Source organism: Chiloscyllium punctatum, chromosome 36 (genome assembly GCF_047496795.1).
Source record: "Chiloscyllium punctatum isolate Juve2018m chromosome 36, sChiPun1.3, whole genome shotgun sequence".
NCBI lineage: Eukaryota > Metazoa > Chordata > Chondrichthyes > Orectolobiformes > Hemiscylliidae > Chiloscyllium > Chiloscyllium punctatum.
Genome location: NC_092774.1, coordinates 68537546 through 68562560, shown reverse-complemented (window position 1 = coordinate 68562560; position 25015 = coordinate 68537546). Strand labels below are relative to the sequence as shown.

The following is a 25015-nucleotide window of genomic DNA, read 5'->3' as shown; positions in this document are numbered from 1 at the left end:
ATTCTTGTGCTTACGAGTGGGACTGAAGGGCCCTCTGCTGTTCCACTTTACCATCTCAGAATGAGCTAAATTGCTTCCTCCACTTCCTCTGTATCACTCTCAGGAAGGCTTCTGTCATTCAGCCATGGTATGAGCGCATTGCTGGACAGCGCCAATATTTATTCCCCATCCTTAATTGTCTGAAGGGGTGTAAAGTGTCAACCACATGGCTGTGGGTCTGGAGCCACGTGCAGTTCAGACCAGGTAAGGATGGCTGTTTCCCTCTGTAAAAGGCATGAGCCAACAAAGAAACATTCTGGGTTCATCATTCGACTCTTAAATTTAAGAAAATCATTGAATTGAAATTCCATCATCTGCCACAGTGGGATTTGAAGCAATGCCCCGAGAACATGACTTGGTTGCGTGGATGAGCAGTCTAGTCTGAATTCTCGCACTCCACCTGCTCAATGCCTGCCTGCTGTTTGGAAGGCTGGAGAAGGGACTGCATTAAAAATGGAAGTACTACGGATGTTCTCAATCAGAAACAAAAACAGGAATTCCTGGAAAATCTGAGCATGTCTGACAGCATCTGTAGAGAGAAATTAGAGGTGAATGGCCTCCTGTTCCAGGATAAACGTTGAAGATAGAGCTGATCAGCGTTCTACTTTTGCTGTGCTGTTGGGTGTGTCTATGCCAACAGCAAAGCACAGTCCATTGAATTTAAAAACATGTCCGTGAAATGTTCAATTCTCTGAATTTCTGTCCTCCCGTTGAGCAATATTTTAAATGAAGGCTGTTTGAAGTATTCCAAATAGTGCAGCTAATAGTGCAGATATTTCTAGATGCATTTTACACCGTTACCCAGTAAAACGGCCAGACAATTAGCAGATCATGTAGGAAGTGAGAAAGATTCATTATTTTTGTAAAGAGAGATAATATGAATTAACTGGCCTAATTCTGGACGAGGCATAATATTTTCAAGACTTGGAGGTGTACACTTCTCTTTGGAAGTGATTGGATAGGTTGGGCAGGTTTGCAAAAAAAGTAAATGCATAAATTGGAATTAGGATATAAAGAAAAGTGAAATGTTATCAAACCTTTATAATTGACCGTTTCATCCACAGTTGGGGGAAACAGACTGGAATTGAACTCGTGAAAATCAAATGCCTTGCATTGTGTTAAAATTGAGCTCTGCCCACTTCTGAACACTACACTTTCGGAAAAATGTCAATGCCTTGGGTAGATTATAGGACGAGATTCAGAATCATAGGGATATAGCAACAGGCCATTCAACCCCCCCACTCCCCGTGAGAGCTCGTTCTGATAGTAAATGGCTGATCTGAAGCCTAACTCCCTACACCTGCATTTGTACTTTATCCCTTAACACCTACGTTTAACAAAAAAAAAATGTCTCTGAATGAAAATGAACAACTAATCCAGCATCCAGTCCTGTTTGTGGAAAGGAATGCTAAACACCCCCGAACCTTTCTGTGTGCAAGTGCTTCCTAACATCTCTCCTGAACCCAATGACTGTACTTCGCAGACTGTGCCCCTTTGTGTTCGAATCCCCAAACAGCGAAAATAGTTTATGTTTTTACACCCTGTGTCCTAAGTTGTAGATAAACAAGGCCTAAATTGTTCAGTTTCACCTCATAACTATCCCAGATTTCACTGTTTAAAGAAAAAAATAACAATTCTATTCTTTAAGTGCACCAGAGAACATTCAAGCCACTATTTATAACTCCTAATCTGAAAACTATCTTTTACCTTACAATCCATAATACTGGTCGGAGATTTACGGCAAATCACTTTCAAATGCAGTTGGCATCTTTGGATATCAAACTTTCTTTGTAGATTTCTCTAGATCAGCTTTGGTGTTCTACTGCACAAGTTCCTTTCTTGCAGAGTGTAATTCGGACAGCAGGCTGTTGATGCTTGGGGCTGATCTTTTCTGTTCTCCCCTAAATGTTCAAAATGTCCGGTTTTATACCCCAGGACATCAGATCATTTCATTGGTTTGAAGTCACCAAAACACTAAATTCAAATTTGATTGAATTTTGAAATCTTGTGGCTTAGTTTAAACTGATTGGCCAAATTCGAATTTGTTGTTTACCATGGCAACACAATTGCAGTGTTGGTTTCACAGTCAAATGTTACATTTTGAATTATTTCAGCACACTCTGTGCCACTCTAAGTTCATACCAGCTTCCAGTCTCTCTTAAATGTACATTCTCCCTTAAAGGTACAGTACACACCGAAACCCTCATAACCGTATGGACTAATCTACTTGCTTCGTTAGTGGACCTCGTTTAACACGAATAATTAAATAATAATAAAAGATAATAAACCACATCTTTTAAAAGCAATATATATATATCAATACATAACATTTCAAACAATCAGCCTTATCCTCCATTATCCCCAGTAATCTTCCAGACTGAAATGTCTGCCCACACACTAGTATAAAATTTCCATTTACAGCTCTTCGAACTTGGGTTGGGGCTATTCTTCCTACTCCCAAGGTACCTGCTTCTTTGTCCTGATATCTTCTGGAATGTGTGTGGGATCTCTCTGACTTAAGTGGCTTCTTTTAGCTTTAATGTGGAGGTGCCGGTGTTGAACTGAGGTGGGCAAGGTCTGAAGTCACACGACACCAGGTTATTGTCCACTCGGTTTACTTGAAATCAGAGGCTTTTGTGTGACTTACGACCTTCTTTTAGTTCGTTATGCAGGTCATTTCCGATGGCAGTGGCTGAGCTGCAGTTTGCTGTAACAATGTCATTCGCATACTTTAAATTTAGTTTCTATTACAGGAAGGATATTACATAAAACAGTACAGGATATTTAAAACCTTGTGGCAATGTCTTATCAAGAACTCATTCGATGTTCAATCAAGGTGAAGACTTGCATATCTGTCAGGCTTGATTGAATTTGACAGTGAATGCTGCAACCTTCCTGGTTTTATATCTCTATTCCACTGTCTCATGAACACTGATTCACTGTAATCAGTCAAGATAATGAGACTGTGTACATGGGCCTACCACACCGGCGCCCCTACCGACACCAGGATTCCTATTCCAGGTTCACAACACTGCTGCTTCAGACACCATTGATGCCACCTTCCTCAACTGTCACCACCAGAAGGAACAGAAGACCAAGATGAAGATGAGACAGCAAAGACGAAAGAAGGATGCGACTGGCCTGGTGATTGGAAACAAATAGGCCGAGGACTCTGCCAACGCCGCAATCTAAAAACAAAAAATATCATGCAGAATTGTACGAAGGAGGTTCACCAGGGCTCGAGTGATGCACCTGTGAAGTGAGACCGGAGAGGTTGGGATCGGTTTCGGTCAAATTCACTGATATCAAGTCGGTGTTCTTCTCTGACCACTGACTCTTGCTGGTCAGCAGGGAAACTGAATATGAAACTGCTGATCCCATTAAACATGGAATATCTCCAAAGGGGTTCCACAGGTCGGAGAAACGTGAAACCCCACTTTGAGTCTACCTCAGACTTTTGGGAAACCGTCAAGGGGAACATCAAGAGGACCTTTTTGTCAAAGGTATTCTGAAGGTGAGAGAGCAACGGGGGAGAACTGTGAAAACTCCGGAAAAGTGTGCAGAACTTCCACCTGCTGCAGACGATGTGGGTTGATGTCATGGAGGATCAACAGGAGGTGAACATCCAACAAGCCTCTCTCTTTACCTTAGAAGTCTCCAAGGTGATATCCTTGTCCAGGGTCCACACCATGGAGCAAGATAGACGTGCTCATGTTTGGAATTTGAGAAGTTGCACAAGGAGTGATCTGTTCTCAGAGTCAGAAGGGAAAAGGTGGATCTGTTAGGTTATCTCAACCTGACATCCTAAGGATCAGCAAATCCTTTCATGCCAGACTATGTGACAGGAAGCCCATAGACAGCGCAGCCTCCCGGTCATTCCTCCCTATCTGGTAGGTCTTAGACGACAGCAACCGGGAGAGGCTGCAACAGCCGCTATCTGTGGGTGTGCTGACCAAGGACCTCGAGTCGTCAGGAAAGAGTAATACACCATGAAGTGACGGATTACCAGCCGAATTGTATTCAATTCTGTGTGACTTGATTGGCCAGGACCTGCAGGAAGAGGACAACATAAAGCTTCTAACAGGTAGTTAGTGTAAATCCATGTGGAAAAGTATCATCCCCTCATCTGCAATCAGAAGTGGAGAGGGATGACTGATGAAGGGCTCATGCCCGAAACGTCGATTCTCCTGCTCCTTGGATGCTGCCTGACTTGCTGCGCTTTTCCAGCAAACACATTTTCAGCTCTGATCTCCAGCATCTGCAGTCCTCACTTTCTCCAGGGACGACTGATGACCAATTTAAGTGATGAATGTAAATTAAATTGTACTGAATACGGTCATCACCCATCTGGGTCAGTTCTGCTCTGGGATCAGTGATTCACCCCGAGCAAATATGATCTGTACAGGCAGCCTGACAATTCTCAGGAATAGAATCACCTCTGTGCAGGACAGGGGAGTTGGAAACCTGCCTCATCAGCCTGCATCAGGAGGTCCTTGACACGACCTTACACACATCTATGTGGGATGTTCTCTCCAAAGTAGGCTTTGGAGAGGGATTCTACAAATGAACCATACTAGTCTACACCAACATTATGAATGTGACCTCAATCAATGGTTGGCAAACAGAAAGCTTCTCGATCAGATCGACAGTCAGGCAGGGCTGCCCAATCTCACCTTTCCTGTTGTTTTGTTGACCTGAAGGCACTTGAATCACTGTTGAAAACGATTCAGGCATGTCTTCCTCTTCAGCAAATGTCAATTCCACTGAGAACCTCTGAACTAAGGTTCCTCAATCCACCATTGCTCATTTATACATCAAATCGTTATCTAGATCCAGGACCCGAGTTTCAGACTGAAACGGTTTATTCTCCGCCTTAATGAACAATTAAAGTCTTTTAAGATCACTCTTCCCCAATACAATAATATTGTAAATTCGTGCTATTTCATTGTGTCTGTTTGCTTTGGAGTAAACAAATTAACTTGCTGCATGCTTATATCTGTTCTCTTGTATCAGTTCAAACCTGAGATTTAAGAAGTTAATTCATTTAAAATGCTATTTCTGTCCAAATACAACAAGCATCATCATAAGCAATAACAAATAAAGATGAGATCTTGATAGTAACTGTATAACGTAACGCATACATTATTCAGAATATCCCTAAAAACGAGAAAGTCGAGCTCCAGAAGGAGGGTTTGATCCTGAAGATTCGGAATCTGAAGCAGATTATTTTCATGGATCCAGAGCGTGTTTTTGTTGCCTGTAGTGTGATTCCCCAGAACAGGAGAAATCCCCATCCAATTAAAGCAAAACCCACGTTTCCAATGTATTCTGATCGCACCAGCCCCAGAACCCTCACAAATCATCGATACATTCAAAGCACTGCCTCCTTCAACCAATGCTTCCAGCCGCATTTTCATTGGCCTAATGTGTACTCAGAATAACAACGGGATCAGCCTTTCAATTTCTTGCCTGATTTGCCACATTTTACTGATTGGGATTAATGACGGTTTCTCCCTGCTATTGTCATTAGATCAGCCAGCTGAACCTCATAGTGTATGAGCTCCCTGACTGGAGCTCTGAAACTGATCGAATCAGGGAGCACGGTCTGAATTAAAAGGATGAATGCCAGGAATATTGAGATGATGAACACCTGAGTCAGTAAGACGCTACTGTCGAAGGAGATGTATTTGTAATAAATGGGAGATTAGTGACAAGATGCCAGCCTCTGAACTGTGATTTCACGGCCAGATATTGTTGGTGTAAATGTGCACCAGGACCACGGGCTCTTCAGTTTCAACACTTTCCCTTTCCTGCTTCTGTCCCGACCTAGTAAATCCCGCACCTTAAGATATGTTGAAATTTTTCTGTGATGTTCTCGACCTAGGCACTTTTGAAGCAGTATACCTTCCAGGCTCCTGTCAAGTCAGGAATAATGATTCTGATAGATTCACTCAGTCACTTTATGTTTGTCCACATCTGCCATTTGACGTTAAATCAGCAACAATCTGACTTCATAGATACTGAAAAGCAAAATAAAACTGGGGAGTTGGGAATTCATGTCTGTTTGAGTGCAGGATTGATTGACCATAATATAACTGGGCAGCAAGAGTTCAGTGATGAGGGAGTGAAATGACGTACACCTAGGGTTGAATTGAACAAATTTAGAAATGTCTGAGATGAGTAAATCTTTGAAGAGAATAATGGAAACTACTGGCACTAAATGGACCTAACGGCTTTTTGTTGCCTCTTGACTTATGAATAGGATAAGCATCTAAATGACTATGGATGTACTGAAATCTTTCCAAGTGAGAAATGAATGTACAATGCCACAACTTTCTCGATATTATAGTGTACTGACTATTGTGTTTGAATTCACTCACTGAACCTGTCCTTCCCGCTCTCCTTGTATTTTACTGTCCAACTAACATTTTGCTATCAACAAACATCGCACATGATCCCACCATCTCAGTCATTGACAGATAATAAATGGCTGTGTCTGGAGAAATGGTCCTTGTGGCACTCACTAATACCAGCCCAACAACATGAAGATGACAGATTTATTCCTTCTCTCTGCTTTCTGTTCTAAATCAGTCCTCAAGCCAAGTCCCATTTCCCCATCACGGCATTGGCAGCATTGATACCCGCTGAAATGTTTCCAAATTTGACATCTCTACATCCTTGCTTTGGCAAATCCCTCCTGGACTCACTCCACTATCTCACTTGAAGCTGATCCATCCCCTCATCAGTCAGATGTTTTCGGTATCAACTTCGGACATGTGCAGTACACTGCAGGGAACAGAGAATAACTCATCCCCATGTGGTGCTGCACAGATCGTCTGTCTCAGAGTCAGCTCTAAAACATGTCCAGGACACTCAAGTACTGGTCGGAGGGTCAGTATTGATTAGAAATCATGCAACTTTTGAGGGTATTTTTCAGTGACTCATTTTACTTGCTTCAATTATTGCCTGAATTGGAGAAGTTTTATTTGATTCAGAAGCTGTATCCATGCAAGGTGAGGAATTCTATTGTGACTTTAGATTTTTGAAAAACTACAATGTGTTGTCTCCATTAACCAACTGTCATCACTTGACAGAACAAGGAACCTGGGAAGCCACATTCCTCTCGTGAGGAGAACATTTCTCAGAGAGACACTTAACAACTGGAATTTAATTTCGAAATGGTCAAAAGCGAGGGAAGAACACTGATATGAAATGAGATTTGATAGATGGTGTTGGGGTGTCAATGCTGGTATACAGGGCGGCACAGAGCCTCAGTAGTTAATCCTGCTGTCTCACAAGGCCAGCAGGTGGGTGTGGGTGGGATAGCCTTTGCAGGGTCGGTTTGGACTGGATGGGCCCATTGACCTGCTTCCACTTTGTAAGAATTCGATAAATTTATTCTACATGCCTTTTTCCAATGTTTCCTACTGACCGATTTAAATTTGTATTATCCAATAAACCTCAGTTTTAAAATAGAATGTGACAGCTGGGAGTATACCCACTGGTATCACTTGTTTGTTCAAATTGTTAAATAAATGAATTGAACCACATTGAAATGTCACAGTCCCCCAGGTGATGTCAGCAGGTATAAATGAAAGGCTTTTGATTGTATCACCTCGGTATTGAGTAAAGAGAGATTGCCTGCACAAAGAGATTCAGGCAGAAAATGATACTTTCATTTCGTCATGTGCGGACAATATTTTACACGACCTTTCCATTTGTAGCAATTCCTGGTAAGTGCCTTGAATTTGTATGAATCGGTCTGAGGATTGTGTGCGGGTTCACTTTGCAACTGACAATGATACATGGGCATATTGTGCCCAAAGTCACACAGTGGCAGATGATCAGCCATTTCGTCTCAGATTTCAGAGACTCTGTGGAAACCCTATCTTGCAGATTCGGCAGGAATTGCTTTGGAAATTATTCATCTCTTCTTGGAACATTCCTGAAATCTCCATTTCAATCGGAAACTATGGAGAGTTTCGGTGGAATTAAGAAAAGGAAACACTTTGGCAAAATATAAGCGGTGGATTTCTAAAGTAGAGAGTGCAATATCATTTAGTTTGAGTTTGGTTCTGCGGTTTTTTTGAGTGAATATTCAATAGGCTTCTCTGTGCATCTGAAGGTTATGGTTAACTTCAAGTTATTTCTGAAATCACAACAATTGTTTTAAAAATTGCATTTGAAGTTTGGCTACAGTGAACCTTCGTTTATTTTTGATGCTTTCAACCCAGCATGGCATTGATGGAGGCTGAAAGATTTGTTGAAGAGTTCTCGAATTTGTGATTAAGGAAGAAACCCTTAACTGAGAAAGCATTACTTTCACTTGAATCATTTTTGTCATTTCTTTCAGTTCCTGTAAGACTCTGGAACTAAGTGAATGTATAGATCCGTGCTCATGTGAAGGAAGTGAGAGTTTTAGTAAATTATATTGCTTTGGAATGAAAATGTTGTATTAGTCCCAGACAAAAGTGTTGTGACAAGAAAAATCTCTGAAGAGATTGTTTCAAGCTAATTACATTGACACTGTGGTAGCTCCATGAAGGAATTTACTGCAGTTCCAGTTTAGAAGTGACAGTGACAAGACATTTCACCAAGTGATAGATACAGGGATTCTCTGTAAATATTATGTGAGAGTTGTTTTGTTTGGAACGGTCCTGGGAATCATGTTTTGTAAAATATATCAAGGTCACGTGTTTTCTTTCATTTATGGATGTTTTGAGGGGAGTGAGAATTATACAGTTCATCGGTGTTCATTGCTCTTGAATCTGCGTTTTAAGTAGTTTGATTCATTCTACTTAATCGTATTTTCTTGTGCAAATAATATTCGCAGCATTGTGCGTTTGCGATTGAGCAAGAGATCACATTATTAAATCAAAATAAGTAAGGTTATCATCCATCAAACTGAATTTGTATTTAGGATTTGGCTTGTTCTGTAACTAATCAGCTGGTATCAGAACAGAAGTGAGGCGATTAAAGACTAATACTAACTCCTGAGGAACTGATAAACTAACCCCACTCTTCATATAGTTTGCGCCTCAACTATATCCATCCAGATCCATTTTATGGCCCAAAGCCTGATCAGTCATCCACACTGAGTTTAATACCTTATCACCCATCACAAAGTTATTACTCTCTCACTCTGCACCAGAGCCAACTCAAAATAAATTCCTCCGTCCCTGCAAGATCCGTAAGACTGCAACTGCATGAGACGCTGGTTGGCTCACACACATACGGTTTTGTGCACAGTACAGGTCATCACCGAGCAGTGAGGACAGAATTACTTTGAGGAGAGTAGAGAAGATATTTACAAGAATGGTGTTCGTATGTGGAAATTCCAGCGTTCAAAATCACACAACACCGGGTTATAGTCCAACAGGTTTAATTGGAAGCACCCTGAACGCTGCGGACCAGGTGCTGGAAAGGAGGATCAGAGCAGCTTGTTCGTTTTTTCAATTTATGCAGACATGAATGACCTCTTTCAGTGCCATAACTTTCGTACATTTCTGTGGTATTGCAGAAAGACTGAGGAATGTTGAAGTGAATTCACTTGGTCGGTTAAATGGCCTGTTTCTATGTTTTCCATTTCCACCACCGCAACACTGTGGATTGTTAAAGGTTGTGTCCATCTTCCAGTTCTTCCCTGAAGAAGTGTTTGTAGCTTCATAACTTTAAAATGCATAAATCAATTTTGCATGGGGGAGAATACTATTAATTAAAGTTAGAGCATAAGAATTTACCAAATCATTAAGTTAATATTACTTATCTTGTTTAGTTGTCTCATTACAATGTGAAGACTTAGAAAAGAAGTATTATGAAATCTTGTATTGTCGATGATCTGCTGAGTATTCAGATCATCAATTTAAACATTTATTGCCCCGACATGATAGAACACAATAGACAGTCAGAGAGACTTGATTTTTAATCATATTTTATTATACAATGGATTGGAGCTGTCACATTCAGAAATTGCAGTAGGGAACTGTCTATTTTGATTCGCATTGTATAGATAATTCATAAAATATCAACAAGCACCTTCCAAAAACTATTTGAGTCAGGTAGTGCAGAGAATGCAATAAAAATGTCACAGCTCCCTATTTGCATTTTCTATTATTTGCTGACTGAATGTCAGCGAAATTAGAACATTTGCTAAACTTGACAAGGAATTGTTCACTTTCCAAACTAAACTATGTGGGATTCAGTGAGTTAACAGATCCTCAGTTTATCATCACAGAGAGGGATCAGATCATGGATTACATCTTTAATGATGAAACAAACCTATCTCAGCTCTGTTAGCATTGAACATCAAACAGATGCATCTTCAGAATTGTAACAAGCAATGTTTTTGTAATATAGTGACAAGACGTTTCGAGGTAACCCAAATTGGAGAAAGGGAAATAATTGTGACTGTGAGAGCGGCTCCTTTTTTGAGATAGTTCGGGTGTCAGCGCTGACTTCCAAAAAATGCTGGAAGAGTAATTTTTTTTAATGTGCTATTACATTGCGTTGGAAATTTGGGGAAAAGAAAGATCAAAGCAACACAATGTAAAAAACGGAGGAAACTGTGGGAGAGTTCACATCACAGGAGCAGGTACGTTTATAGTTTTTAGTCTTGCTGAGTTTTTGGTGTATATCTGCAATATTCAGTAGAATGAGTTATTTTTGGTTACAAGTTTTATTGAGATCTGTCTCTTGATTAAAATGTAAAAATATAAAACATCAGCACTACATTAGCCGGTAGCAGTGGCCTTTACAGTAGTAAGGCTGTAGTTTGTTCTGGGTGTGTAGATTGTTAAGTTGCAAAGATGGCCTTCAGAGGAGCGATGTACTCTTCCTGTCAGATGTGGTAGAGCTTACGTGTTACTGATCAATATTTCTATAGTAAATATGTTTGGTCGTGAATCCTATCATATCACTTGTATAGGTTGGAGCAGCAGAGAGGAATATTGAGGCAATGAGGAATTTTCAGGAGCTATGGGGTCTGATGGATGGCAGCTAAAGGAAGAGACAACAAAAGCAGACATGACCAAGTAGACAGGTTACCTCCAGGAAAAGCAGGAGAGGCAGATAGGTAGTGCAGGAGTCTCCTGTGGCTATCCCCATTTTAAAGAGATATGTTGTTTTGGAAAATTTAGGGTGTGATGGACTCTTAAGGAAATGTATCATGAACAGCCGAGTACTGGCACCAAGACTGGCTCAAATGTAACGACTGCTACGCCAGGTTCCAAGTGACCAATTATGATAGGGGTCACTCTCAACAGAGGCACAGTCTGTTGCCTCACTGTTGCCAGGATCAAGGATATCTCAGAGCGTGTAGAATATTCTGAAAGGGGAGTGGGATCAGTAGAAGGTCATTGTGTACATTGGAACTAACGACACAGGAAAAAATATGGACGAAATTCTGAAGGGAGAGTATGAGGTTAGACAGGAAAATGAAAGGAGGTCCTTGAGGGTAGTAGTATCTGGATCATTCTCAATTCCATGAGCTAGGAAGCGTAGGACTAGGAGGATGGAGCAGATGAATGTGTGGCTGAGGAGCTGGTGCAGGGCAGAATGCTTCACATTTTTGCATCATTGGCATCATTTGGGCGGCACGGTGGCACAGTGGTTAGCACTGCTGCCTCACAGGCCAGGGACCCGGGTTCACTTCCCGACTCAGGCGACTGACTGTGTGGAGTTTGCATGTTCTCCCCGTGTCTGCGTGGGTTTCCTCCGGGTGCTCCGGTTTCCTCCCACAGTCCAAAGATGTGCAGGTCAGGTGAATTGGCCATGCTAAATTGCCCGTAGTGTTAGGTAAAGGGGTAAATGTAGGGGGATGGGTGGGTTGCGCTTCGGCGGGTCGGTGTGGACTTGTTGGGCCGAAGGGCCTGTTTCCACACTGTAAGTAATCTAATCTAATCTATTTCTTGGGGCATAAGTGATCTGTATAACAAGGACAGATTGTAACTGAATTAGAAAACAAATTAATTTACTGGCAGGGACATTTGCTCGAGATGCTCAGGGGCATTGAAACTAGTAAGGTTGGAGTGGGGATTACGGTGATGGTGGGTGAGCGGGGGTATAGTCGCGTGATCAGACCGACAGTGAGGAAAGGAATCAGCCTGAGACTGACACAGAAGGGAAAACGAGCAAGTCCACTTGTCAGGCAGACTCAAAGCAGAGAACGACACAAGACAGACAAATTAAATTTCATTTATTTCTACACAAGATGCCTAACAGGGGAAACAGATGAACTGAGCTCGTGGTGAGGAATATGGGGCTAGGATATCATAGCAATTACACAGATGTGGTTCAGGGATGGACAGGACTGGCAGCTGACAATTGCAGGATAGAAATGCTGTCGGAAGGAAAGAAAGGTGTCAAGAAAAAAGACGAGTTGCTTTTTGATAAGGGATAACATTACAGTTGGACTTAGGGAGGATATTCCTGGGAATACATCCACGGTTGTATTAGAGTCATAACTACGCCCAGCATGGTCGGAGCAGTCGAATAAATGTTCAATCATAGATAAATATCAACACGATGATACTCAATTCCCTTTTCAAAATCAATCCCCGTCCTTTGTTTGCAATGTTGGGGCCTTGTGCAAGGAGAAAACGAGTTGACGTTTGGATATCATTGACAAATGTTCAGAGGGATGTGTTCTGGTGAAGAATGATTGCATTAACGATGTTTCTCTCTCCACAGATGCTGCCATAGCTGTTGAGCTTCACCTGTGATTTCTGTGTTTTTTTATATTTCTGGTATCCACAGCACTTTTATTTATTTTGTGAAAATGTTTCACTTCCCAAACTATTTCCCAGAAGTACTTCTTAGAATTGTGGAACCCGCCTGTACTGAAGAGGTGCACCAGTCGTCAAGCTTGTGCTATCTAGGCTCGATGAAATCTGGTCCTGTCCCAGGTAGTTGTTAAAGGTTGTGAGGTTTCCTACATCAACAACCCTCCCAAGCACTGAATTATCAGAACACACACCACTCTCTGAGTGAAAGACCTTTCCTCAAATCCCCTCCAAACCTTTTGCTGTTCACCTTAAAATTTATGCCCTTTTGCCATCTGTCAATTCTCTGTCCCAGTTAGATATGGAGATCTTCCATAGCTCTCTGGGCAGAAATGGAGAATGCTTGATCAGTGACTTCCGATTTATATTTTATATTCTGTCTCTTTCAGTTAATTTCCTGCTGATGTTGGTTCTGTCTCGGGGAAAGTGTGGCCTCTCTAACTGCACAACCCGCTGCCTGCTGGCTATGGCAGCCTCAGATCTACTGTTCATTTTCGCTGAGATCTTGCTGTGGCGATTGAAAGGATTTTACTACCCAGGGTCTTTCCTGAACATCACCCCTGTGTGCAGTGCTGTCTATGTCCTGATTCGTGCATCTACAGACTATTCCGTCTGGTTCACTGTCCTTTTCACCTTTGATCGTTTTGTAACCATTTGCTGCTTGAAAATGAACAGAAAATATTGGACAGACAAAACCTTGGCTGTGGTTCTGGCTGCAACAAGCATTCTACTCTGTTCAAAGAATGTTCCCTTCTATTTTCGGTATAAACGTGGATGGATAATTAACAATGTTCCAAGGTACTGCTACGTAAAGTCAAGTTATTATACTGATCCTAGGTGGCGAGGGTTTCAGTGGTTTGATATCATTTTAACGCCTTTCATCCCATTCATGTTGATTCTGTTGATGAACACTCTGACGGTCAGGTACATTTTAGTGGCCAGTCGAGTCCGCAAGAGCCTGAAGGGTCAGAGCAAGGCAGAGAGTCGCAAAGACACAGAGATGGTAAGCCGGAAGAATTCGGTGATTTGCCTCTTCACCATATCCATCAGCTTCATACTTCTTTGGGGAGTGCACAGTGCAAACATCTTATACTTCAGCATTAAAGCAACAGATCGTAGCAGGAAAATTCACTTTACATCGGCCGGAGAAATACTTCGGGATTTCAGCTGCAGCACAAACACATTATTTTATGCAGTGACTGTGCCCAAGTTTCGAGCTAAGTTCAGGAATGCGGTGCAGCAACTGGTCACGTAAATTCTTCACTCCGGGTGGAAAGAGGATAGAAAGAGGCTGGTAGAGAGATTTGATATGATGGACTGGCTGTGAGTGATCGGTTCAGCTCGAACACTGTATCTTCATGGACTGCCCTTTGGATGAGTGTTATTGACCGGCAGGATGTGGTCTCTGCATTCCCCCTGCAGGGGAAGAGGGAGAGGGACAGAAACGGACCCTCCTGCACCACGATGATTGTCAGACTCTCCCTATTCAGCTCCCAATAAACACTTTATTACAACAAAGGAAAGGTTCTGGGTGTTGGTGATCCTCTCATCTGAATTGGCGATTGGAGATGAGCATTTGTATTGAAAGAGAGTTTATTCAGTCCACCTCCTGTCTACTCTCTTCAAGGTGTCTTTGCTTTCTCTCTCTCTGTCTCTCTCTCTCTGCCTCTTTCTGTCTGTGTTTGTTCCTCTCATCCTCTCTCCATTGGCCCTATCTCTCAGAATCCTGCTCAGTCTCTCTGTCTCTCTCTCTCTCTGTCCGCTCTGTGTGGCGCTCCCTGTCTGTATCGTTCTCTCTCTCTCTCTTTCCACCTTTTTATCTGTTTGTCTGTCTCTCCATCACCCTCGATCTATCCTTCTTTGTCTTTCTGTCGATCTCTTTCTCTGTCTTTCTGTCTCTCCCTCTCGCTCTCTGTGTCTTTTTCTCACATTGACCATGCCAGACACTTGTTGTCTCAGTTCAGCACATGCTCACGTGCATTGACTGACCTCACTTCCCGATCAGTCCATTCACTGATCTTTCCACAGGCAGTGATTTTGCAAAGTTCAAAGTGCACAGATACAGCCAGCAATACCTTGACACATTACTGTAAGTAAGTCGGCTGGTCATCTCCCTTTCCTATCTCCGTGGCTGGGCGGGAAGTGTGTTCATGTGTTTACCTTTCAGTGCATGACGGTGTTTGTGTGTGTCTGTGTGTGTTGCGGAGGGTTCATTGCCTTTGTGGGGATGTCACTCTGTGTGTGTGTCCCTTGGTTTTTGTCGTTGGATATGTCCCTGACTGTGTCACATTATGAGTGTGTTTATGCATCTGAGTGTGGGTTTCCCTTTGTGTGTATTTCTGTGAAAATATATTCATGCGTTTATGTCTTTGGGAATGTTATTCATTCTGTATGCGAGTGTTTCTGTGAAGTGAGTGTTTTTTATGTGGGTCTATATTACTGTGCCTCTGTGACTTCATAAATGTGTGTGTTTTACATATGTGCATCTGTTGTGTTTGTGTCTGTGCATATGCTGTTTGTGGAGTTACATTCCTTTGACTGAGTGTGTGCGTGCGCGTGCCTGTATGTGTGTTTCACTGTCAGCATGCCATGATTGTTCTGTGACTCCGTGTGTGTCTCTCTGAGTGCCATTGTGGGGGTGCGGGTGTGTATCTGCCTGGCTGTGCTCTTGTTTAATCAGGTGAGTGTGTTGTTCAGACTGTGTTTTGCTGTCTGTTCGTGTGTCAAGATCTTTCTGTGCCCCCAGCAGGATCTCTCTGTTCCTCTCTACGTTTATATCTCTGTTTGTTTCTGAGTGTCGCTCTGTCTGTATCTAATTGTGGTTGTGTTTCAGTAACTGTGTTTGAATGTGCTTGTGTGTATGTATAAGCCGTTTCTGTCAATATTTGCAGATTGGTGTGTATTGTCTCTTACTCTAAGTTCGTTTCTATGAGAGTGAGGCTGAGGGTGTGATTCTGTGTCTGTGAGTATATGTGTTCTCAAATCACAGCATGAATGGTTTTGTGTGTGTGATGTGTGTGCATTCAGCTAGATATGGGTGTGTTCCTATATGTATAAGGATGTTTTTTTTCTTTTTGTGTGTGTGTGCATGCATGCATGTGTGAGTAGGTGTTTCTCCCTTTAGCACTCTGATTGTATTCTTGTGCTTGTTATCAGAGTGTGTGAATGTTTCTGCAGTTTTTGTGCAGGTGTGTTCCCACATTTTGGTTTGACTGTGTTATTGTGCGTGATTTCATGTTTGGGTTTGTGCGTGTATGTTTGTCTTTGTTCATCAGTACGCTCAGGTTTGACGATTACTGTGGATGGGTGTGCTTCTTCGTGTTCGCCTATGTGTGAGGATGTGGGTGTGTTTGTGTGTGTTCCTCTATGTGTGGTTCTATCTTTGTCTGAGAACCTCTCCTGTAAAAAGACTAGAGAAACCTAGAGTAGGTCACGCTTCACAAATTGCTTTCAACGGCGTATTTCTGGAAGGCTGTGAAATATCTCAATATAAGTACGTCTGCCTCTTGCACCCTGAAAGCTGAACTGTTGCTTCCGTTCAAAGAACTTAGCCTAATGAACGAAACAAGATAGTGGAATGTTCGATGAAATTACGGGTTCTTTCTGATTAGGCCTTACAATGTAGGAGCAGAATTAGACCATTCAGCCTACTCAGACTGTTCTGCCATTTGATCATGAAGGATCTGTTTTTTCAATTCTATTATGCTGCCTTCTTTTCATAAATATCACTTACTAATCAGGAACCAATATCTTTCACATTTAAATACATTTGTAATGAATCAGGCCAGACCCTCTCCAAACATTTCAAGATGGCAATCCAGACCCTAAATTTTCGACTTGTTTTGAACAGGTGGAGAGTCGATATTCCAGGAGTGATGCAGGTGGTCAAAACCCCTTGTTTTCAAGTAAACAGAATTTATTTACAGAGTACCAAATGAAACACAAACAAAAGAGAACAGAATACAGAATAACATTAATTGATCTAATCCAAAAACCCAACAGACTATCCCAATTTAACGATTGTTGCACATTCCTCCAACAATCCACATAAACATCCCATGGCAAAACGGGTAAATTCAAACATAGCGTTTTACAGAAGAGATGTCAGAGAGAGATTCAGCTTGGCACAACTTGTTCCATGTTGCTGTTCCTTCTACCAGCAGTCTAAACAAAACTAACTGTTTGCTAACACCAAACCAAACTGAACTCAATCAGAGGTAGGTTGAGCTAGGTGAACTGGCCACTTCCCATTCATTGTATAAGTGCTCCTTTTGCGCACTTGAAAGCCTAATACCCGAGGCATTATCTGTTAGATACAATCAAATTGGTCCTACAACCCATCCAAACTAGACACCCCTGAACCCCAGAGTTTCTGACCACACTAAAAAACAAAAGGACAACACAACCTTATGAAAGGAGCAGCATCATAACATCTCCCCCTTCCAAAAAAGTGAACCATCAATATCCAAAGATGGCTTTTTTTACAAGGCCTTAATCTTTAACTGTTTGTGCAATACAACACCCATGTGGATCATATTGACAATAACAATGCAACCCTTCACTACGATTTTCTGTTTCAATCTGTTTCACTCTTGCTATTGAGCACTTTGTTTCTCTTTCAAGTCTCGACAATCACATTTTCCCATCCTGTCACATACACATTTTCAAATTGAATGCCTGCAATAACAAACTCCCTCCAAACAGTCTGGAATTTTAGTTCTTAAATTTCAGTGCAGACTTCAATGGGTTATGATCAGCATGTATATTTGACTCAGACACGTTACTTGTAACATAAAAGTTGAAACGAATTAAAGCAAACACCAATCTCAAAGTCTCCTTCTCAACGTTCGAGTAATTCTGCTGACGTATGTTCAAATTCCTGCTGAAATACCTGAGATGTCTTTCAATCTTCTCGTCATCTTCCTGTAAGAATAGAGGACGAACATCCAGATCACACGCATCGATAGCCACCTTGAATAGATTTGCATTATTCGGGATGTCTAACCCTGGAGCAGTGGTCAACAAAACTTTCTGACAGTTCCCTCTCAACGAAAACTTCTTGCCGTTCTTTAGTAATTCAGTGAGTGGAGAATCCACACTGCTAAATTTGGTGTGAATTTCCAGTAAAACCCATTCCATCCCAGGAAGTTTAGTATTGCTCTTTTTGTTGATGGTATAGGAAACTCCCAAATTATCTTTGCTTTTAATTCCATGTGGTCGTTTGTCCACGCCAAATAACATGGACCACGAAGGTGACTGGGACTTTGCCACATTCACGTTTAGTCAGTGTCATCACCACACCTGTCTCCCAAAGTCAATGTAACAATTCTGATAAATGTAGCAAATGTTTCTTCTATGTGTGATGAAAAATCACTAGATCATCTATATAAATATTATATATATATATATATATATACACACACACATACACACACACACACACACACACATATATATATATATATATATATATATATATATGACACAATGGGTAAATCATTGTGTCAATAAGGTTATTTGTGTCAACATTGACAATAACAATGCAACCTTATTGAAATAACCTTATTGGTTAGGCTCTGAAATGTGGCTGGCACATTTTTCATACCAAATGGTTTGACTTTATATTGATAAGGGTCATTTTGTATGACGTAAGCTGAAACGGTCTTCACTCTTTCAGACCAAGAGTATCCTCTGAGCAAGGCCAAGTTCAAAACATAAGTTGCTTGTTTCACCTTCAGTGAATAATAGGGAAGGCAAATGGGAGGTTGGTTTTTAAATGGAGTATAAAAGTAGGGGTGTTATAGGTTCACACCTATATCAGACACCAATTAGTCCACAATTGAACACTGGGAAGAATATTGGGCCTTTTAGTTAAGGAAAGTTATACCGGCATTGGAGGCAGTCCACAGAAGTTTGACCAGGATGAATCAGGGATGGAAATAATGTCTTATGAGGAGAAATGAGTAGGTTGGGCCTGTGGTTAATCGAAGTTAGAAGATTTCGAGGTAACTTTATTGTCACAAACACGATTATGAGGAGACGTGACAGGCTAGATGTGGGAACGTTTACCCTTGTGGGTGAGTTTAGAACCGGAGGGAATAACCTGCAAATAAGGGATTGTATGTTTCGGACAGCTGTTTAACCTGGATTGTTAAGTGCATTCAAAACCAAGACTTTTTTTTCAATCAGAAAGGGAATTGAGGATTATGGTGAAACAGCGGGAAAGTGAAGTTGATGTTTACCAGAACAATAGTGGGAGACAAAGTGCGACATCCCATCAATGAATAAAGGAAAATAGGCAGGAGAAAATAGTCATTGAAGGGAAGATTGGGATCTAGTGATAATGGTTGAGCAACCTAGAGATCTAGATCTTCTGAATACACAAATTCAAATCCCATCATGGCTGCTGGTGGAATTTATGTTCAACTATTAAAAAGATCTGGAAGTGAACGTTTCTCTCTGTCTTGGCAACCAGGAAACAGTTATTCACTAAAATAATGAATTGCAGATGTTGGAGATCAGCCACAAAAGGCAGAATTGCTGGGGAAACGCAGCAGGTCTGGCAGCATCTGTGGGGAGAAAACAATTAATGGTTTGAATCCAGCCAAGTTTTGAAGGACCACTGGACTCAAAGCAGTAACACTTGTCTCTTCATAGATGCTACCAGAACTGTTGTGTTTCTCCAGAAACTGTCCTTTTTAGGTCAGGAAATCTCCCATTCATGAACCCTGCATGCATGTATGCACGCGCGCGCGCACACACACACACACACACACACACACACACACACACACACACACACACACTCACCTTGTGACTCCAGACCTGCTATAATGTGGTTGACTCTCAACTGCCTTCTAGCATTTAGTCACAATTACTCTGTCCAAGGGCCATGAGAGACAATGAGCAAATGTTGGATGTGCTCGCAATCATCACATCACATAAAATATTTTCTCATAACTGAAAAAAACAAATAGATTAATGAGGGACAGCCAAAACAAACTACTGTGGGAAAGTCATGCCCAACTAACCTGATTTGCTTGTAGATATATATTTTAAAATCCTCTTCAGAGAGGACATTGATTACACCACTGTTGGAATACTGCATGCAATTCTGGGCTCTTTGCTACAGGAAGGAGGCTGTGAAACATGAAAGGGTTCAGAAAACATTTACAAGGATGCTGCCAGGGTTGGAGGGTTTGGGCGACAGGAAGAGGCTGAATCTACTGGAGTCATTTTCCCGGAAGTTTTGAAGGTGAGGGGTGACTTTATAGATGTTTATAAAATCATGAGTCCATTGATAGGGTAAGTAAGAAAGGTCTTTTATCTGGGGTGGGAGAGTCCAGAATCAGATTGCATAAGTTTGAAGTTATTGGCAAATGGAGTTTAATATAGCTAAGTATGAGGTCTTACATTTTGTATAGTCAAATCAAGGTCGGATGTACATGGTGAATGGTAGGACCTTGATTGTAGTTGAACAGAGGGATTTTGAAGTTTAGGTTTTGGCACATTGGACTTCATCAGTAATGGCATTCTGTATAAGATACCAAATTAGAGGAGAGATATGCTCCAAATATTAACGTCTACCAACAAGTACCAAATCTGTTTCATATGCAGTATTTTGAACCAAGAGATCGAGGGTTGCGGGTTATTAGCTCCTAGAAAATGGAGTCGTGGGTAGACAGGGTGGTGAAGAAGGCTTTTGGCATGCTTGCTTTCATTGGTCAGAGCATTGAGCACAGGAATTGGGACGTCTTGTTGCAGCTGTCACACATGCCACACAACAACGATAGGCGTGGCGCTGCTCCCACCCTCCCCCCACCCACCCCCACCCCCCCCCCCCCCCCCGACTGGCTGTCCCTTTGAATATCTGTGGGAAGTTTAGACCCACCTGCCTGTGTTTGGCTCATATGTACTTAACCAAATAATTTTAAACATTGTAACATTACCTGCATCCACCACTTCCTCTGACAGTTCATTCCACACACGAACCGCCTTCAATGTTAAAAAAGTTATCCCCACCCTCGTCCTTTTTAAATCTTCTCCCTCTCATCTTAAAAATATACTCCCAAACATTGAACTCCCCTACCCTTCGGGAAAAGACAAAGTTTGCTCACCTTATCTTTGTCCCTCATGACTTCATAAACCTCCATAACCTCCATCCTCAAGCTTCTACACTCCAGTGAAAAAGGTCCCTGTCTATGCCGTCTATAAATCATTCTGGCAACTTAATAGTTAAAAAAGGTGAGCTTTAAGAATTGACTGAAAGGGCAGTGAAGATTCAACCAGCTGACAGTGGATCTGAAATCACATGGAGATCAGATCAGGTTCGGAGAGCAGGAAACCAGATAAGATTTTATAACAAACCACAGCGGTTTCATCATTCGACTCTGAATTCCAGATTTATATTGAATTCAGATTCCTCCATCTGCCGGGGTCGGTTTTGAACCCAGGTCCCTCGAACATTACCTGGGTGAATAGTCTGGTGACAATAAAGTCGACCATCGCCTCCCCTGAAAACATTGGCATATTATGTTTAGAGGTAAGAGAGGAGCAAGAGGTGACAGCAGCTGCTGAGATGTTGATATTACACAAGGGAACATCAGCACTCTCAGTAATGGCACATACTGAAGCCAGGACCCTGTTTCAGAGGTAAGGGCTCGGGAAAAATAAGAAATAGGAACAGGAAAATGACATTCAACCCCTTGTGCCTGCTCCTCCATTCAGTAGGATTGTGGCTGATCTGATATTCCCCACATCCACTTTCCTGCCGTTTTCCTGTAACTGTTCATCCCCCAACTGATCACGAATCTATCGATCCGAGTTTTAAATGTGACCTGAAAGCTGTCAACAGAGTTACTGGGATGGGGTAAGGGGGTGGCTCAGGTCGAACTTGGGAACTAAAACAATGGCTTCACACTGAGCAATATTTAAAAGGGAATGTTTATGGTTATCCAATGCTGGGCAGTCATTCAGATGAAAGTATTGGTAAATTATGAACGACAGATGAGTCGGGAGAGAAATGGTGTTCAGGCACATTTGGATATCATCAGTATAGATGCCAACACCAGCAGCTACGGTTAAACAAATAAGAACGGAAGACGCTAAAAGCAGACACTCCCAGAGGGTAGAGTGATGCTGGAGAGGGTCAGTACTGTCATTAACCCTGATCAAGGCTCTCCGCAGGTCGACGAGGGAATGTTCATCCCTGTCACCATTACAAAGGATGTCAAACATGACCTTGATAAGAACTGTTTCAGGGGAGGAAACCAGACTCGAGGGCTTGAAACACAGAATTCTGGAAAAGATGGGAATGGCTAATTCAACAATGTTACATCCAAAACAACACTTCTATTCGTGCAATAATAATAGAAGTGTTTTGGTTTGTATTTCGAAGATTCTCAGCAACACTGAGTAAGAAGCAACAAAATTAACACAAGAAGACTGCAATTGCTGCAATGTGCCTGCTCCCAATAGGAGGCCATCTGTTGTTCAACTAACTGTCTACAAGGGACAATATTGGAAAGGAATGGCCCAGTTCATAGCTAAAGGGGAGAGACACAGACTCCTTGATACAGATATACAATGGGCGGGAGTAGGCCACTCGGCCCTTCTTGCCTGCTGCAACATTCAATAAGATCATGGCTGATCTGAATTCAACCTCAACTCTACATTCCTACACATTCCCGACAATCTTTCATCCACTTGGTTATCAAGAACCTATCTACCTCTGCCCTAAAGATTTTGAATCCACTGCCTTTTGAAGAAGACACACAACCCTCAGAGAGAAAATAAATTATCCCCATTTCTGTCTTATACTTTTAATATATGACCCTCTAGTTCCAGATTAAGATCAGGATACAACCTGCATTCACATGACACCTGCGCCACAAGGTGGCGTGCGGTCAATAGGTTAGAGAGTTAAGGTCAACTTGGATTGAGGGCATCCTGTGTCATGCCAGTGAGATCGAGGATCACTGATTTACTCAACTTATAATCGGGGACAAGGGGATGTCAGGCTGGTTTTTGATCTTAGAAGAAACAGATGATATGATGGAGCTGTACAACATCTGGAGAAGACTAAATTATGTAAATGTAATCTGCACTCATTTCTAGCCAGACACTAGCCTCTCATTTAAGACAGGAGAGTTTTGTTATTCTCTCAAGTGTTCCCGAGTCTTTGTTTTATGGTTACCGACGTCCAATTACATTTGTGGTTTAGTTATTTCATCTATCTTACCTTATCATATTCAACCAACTACAGCTTCTAGAAACTTGCCTAACTAAAATATCCAATAACTGCAGAGTACTTTTTCTTTTTGTAACGACCATTTGTACCGAAGTGTCTGTTTCCATGCTGTACATCTCTATGACTATGACTGACGTGTGGCCTCTTCGTTGCTGTTGAAATTCCGTATTTGTCCCGACATAGTCATGGTTTTACTTTGTCGAATGTCTTCCTGGCTTTTGCAGTTAACACCCGATATTCTGCCGTCGTCAACAGTTTCCCTTCCAATTCTGTACTGAGGATTTCATGAAAAACCTCAGAGTGTGGTGAGACTGTGGAACTCACTACCATAGTGAATAGTTGGGGTGAAAGACATTACAATAAGCGTAAGCAACCCAATACAAATGAGTGTTACTGTCACCAGATTCACAACACAGTGAAATTAAAACATGCAATGTCCCTCAATTTCTCAACTGTTCCTAACCAGACTTGATGAAGAACAGATCTTGCACATCAACATAATTTAAACAAAAATCAACTATTATGAATACAGCAACTTTGCTCGGTCAAAGTTAAAGAAGATAATCTAATTAATAGCAATGATTTAAACGCTTTGATCAAGTCCGCCACCATCTCAGAGACAGAGACTTAAGCAACAAATTAAGAATTTTTAAAAAAAAACTTATCAATTCAAACAAACAGTTTCCAACAATGGATTGCCAAACCTTTGTGCAATCCTTGGACTATGACTGTTTCACAGACACGTAACTGTAAATCTAATTTAAAAGTCTCTGCTGAATGTGAAAGTCACCCCAAAGTATTCAGCTATTTCATACAGGCTGGTACTCATTCCCAGAGAGAGCCAACAATTCTTTAACTGGACAGTAAAAACTAGAGAGAACAGCTCCTGGTCTTAACAAGCAGCAACGCCCAATGGAAGCAAAGTTGGCGGCAGGGCAAGGCGGGGCAAGGGCATAAAACAAAAAAGCCCACTGAATCTCCCACTGCACACACACTCTCAGAATGCACAGTGGCTCAGTCCTGGGAGTGACCCACAACAGTTTCACCAAGACAATCAGATTCTTAGGAGCACTGGTGCGCCCGCTGATGCTTCCACAAGTTGCAGGATGATGAGAACCTCCGCTCACCCCATCAGGACAGGTGGACCCGCTGGTGCCTCAGCCAGGCAGAGGAATTGCTTAAGCCCTTTCTGCACTCGGGACAGAAGAACAGCCTCTCCCTAGTGTGACTTCACCGAGAAGTGTCCAGGTCAGATGGAAAACAGCAGCTTTTCCCGCACTCGCCACACTTCCACGGTTTCTCCACAGGGGCAGGATTCCCTGGGTTTCTCCATGACCGAAGCTTCAGCCTTGTACAGACGTGTGTACAGCCCCTCACCACAATCCCTCAAAATTTCTCAACTGTTCCTAACTAGACTTGATGAATAGATCTTGCACACCAGAATTATAATTTAAACAAAAACAGACAATTATGAATACCACAAATTTACGAGGCCACATAACAGTAAATTTAATTTCAAAGTCACTGCTGAATGCGAATGGACACCCTGAAGTATTCAGCTATTTCTTACAGACTGGGGTACATTCCCAGACAGGGCCAACAATTCGTTAAATGGACAGAAAAAAAAGAGAGAACAACTCCTGGGCTCAACGAACGCAGTGCCCACTGAAAGCAAATTTGCGGGGGTTGTGGGGGGGGCATGCGAGGTGGGCACGAGAGCATAAACCAAAAAAAAAAGACGGCCGACTCTCTAAGAATGAGCAGGGGTTCAGTCCTGGCAATGACCCACAGCAGTTTCACCAGCAGAATCAGATTGTTGGATGCACTGGTGTGCCCGCTGGTGCTTCTGCAAGGTGCATAATGATGAGAACCTCCACTTTCACTCGGGGCAGGTGAACGGTCACTCCCCGGTATGGCCCCGCCTGTGCCTCAGCAGGTGGGAGGAATT

At 42.0% G+C, this 25015-nt stretch overlaps 2 protein-coding genes across 2 annotated transcripts in view; one reads left to right on the top strand and one right to left on the bottom strand.

Annotated features, from left to right (window-relative positions):
* Positions 1-25015, bottom strand: part of LOC140460632 (uncharacterized) — a 1198404-nt gene that overhangs the window by 307327 nt on the left and 866062 nt on the right. The window lies entirely within an intron of this gene.
* On the top strand, positions 13120-14073 carry LOC140460120 (C-C chemokine receptor type 8-like). Its single transcript, XM_072554517.1, has one exon. The coding sequence runs from the start codon at positions 13120-13122 to the stop codon at positions 14071-14073; it is 954 nt and encodes a 317-aa protein (XP_072410618.1).

What these genes read in the sequence shown, in the direction of transcription:
- LOC140460120 (XM_072554517.1), top strand. Translation starts at nt 13,120, where the DNA reads ATGGAGATCTTCCATAGCTCTCTGGGCAGAAATGGAGAATGCTTGATC.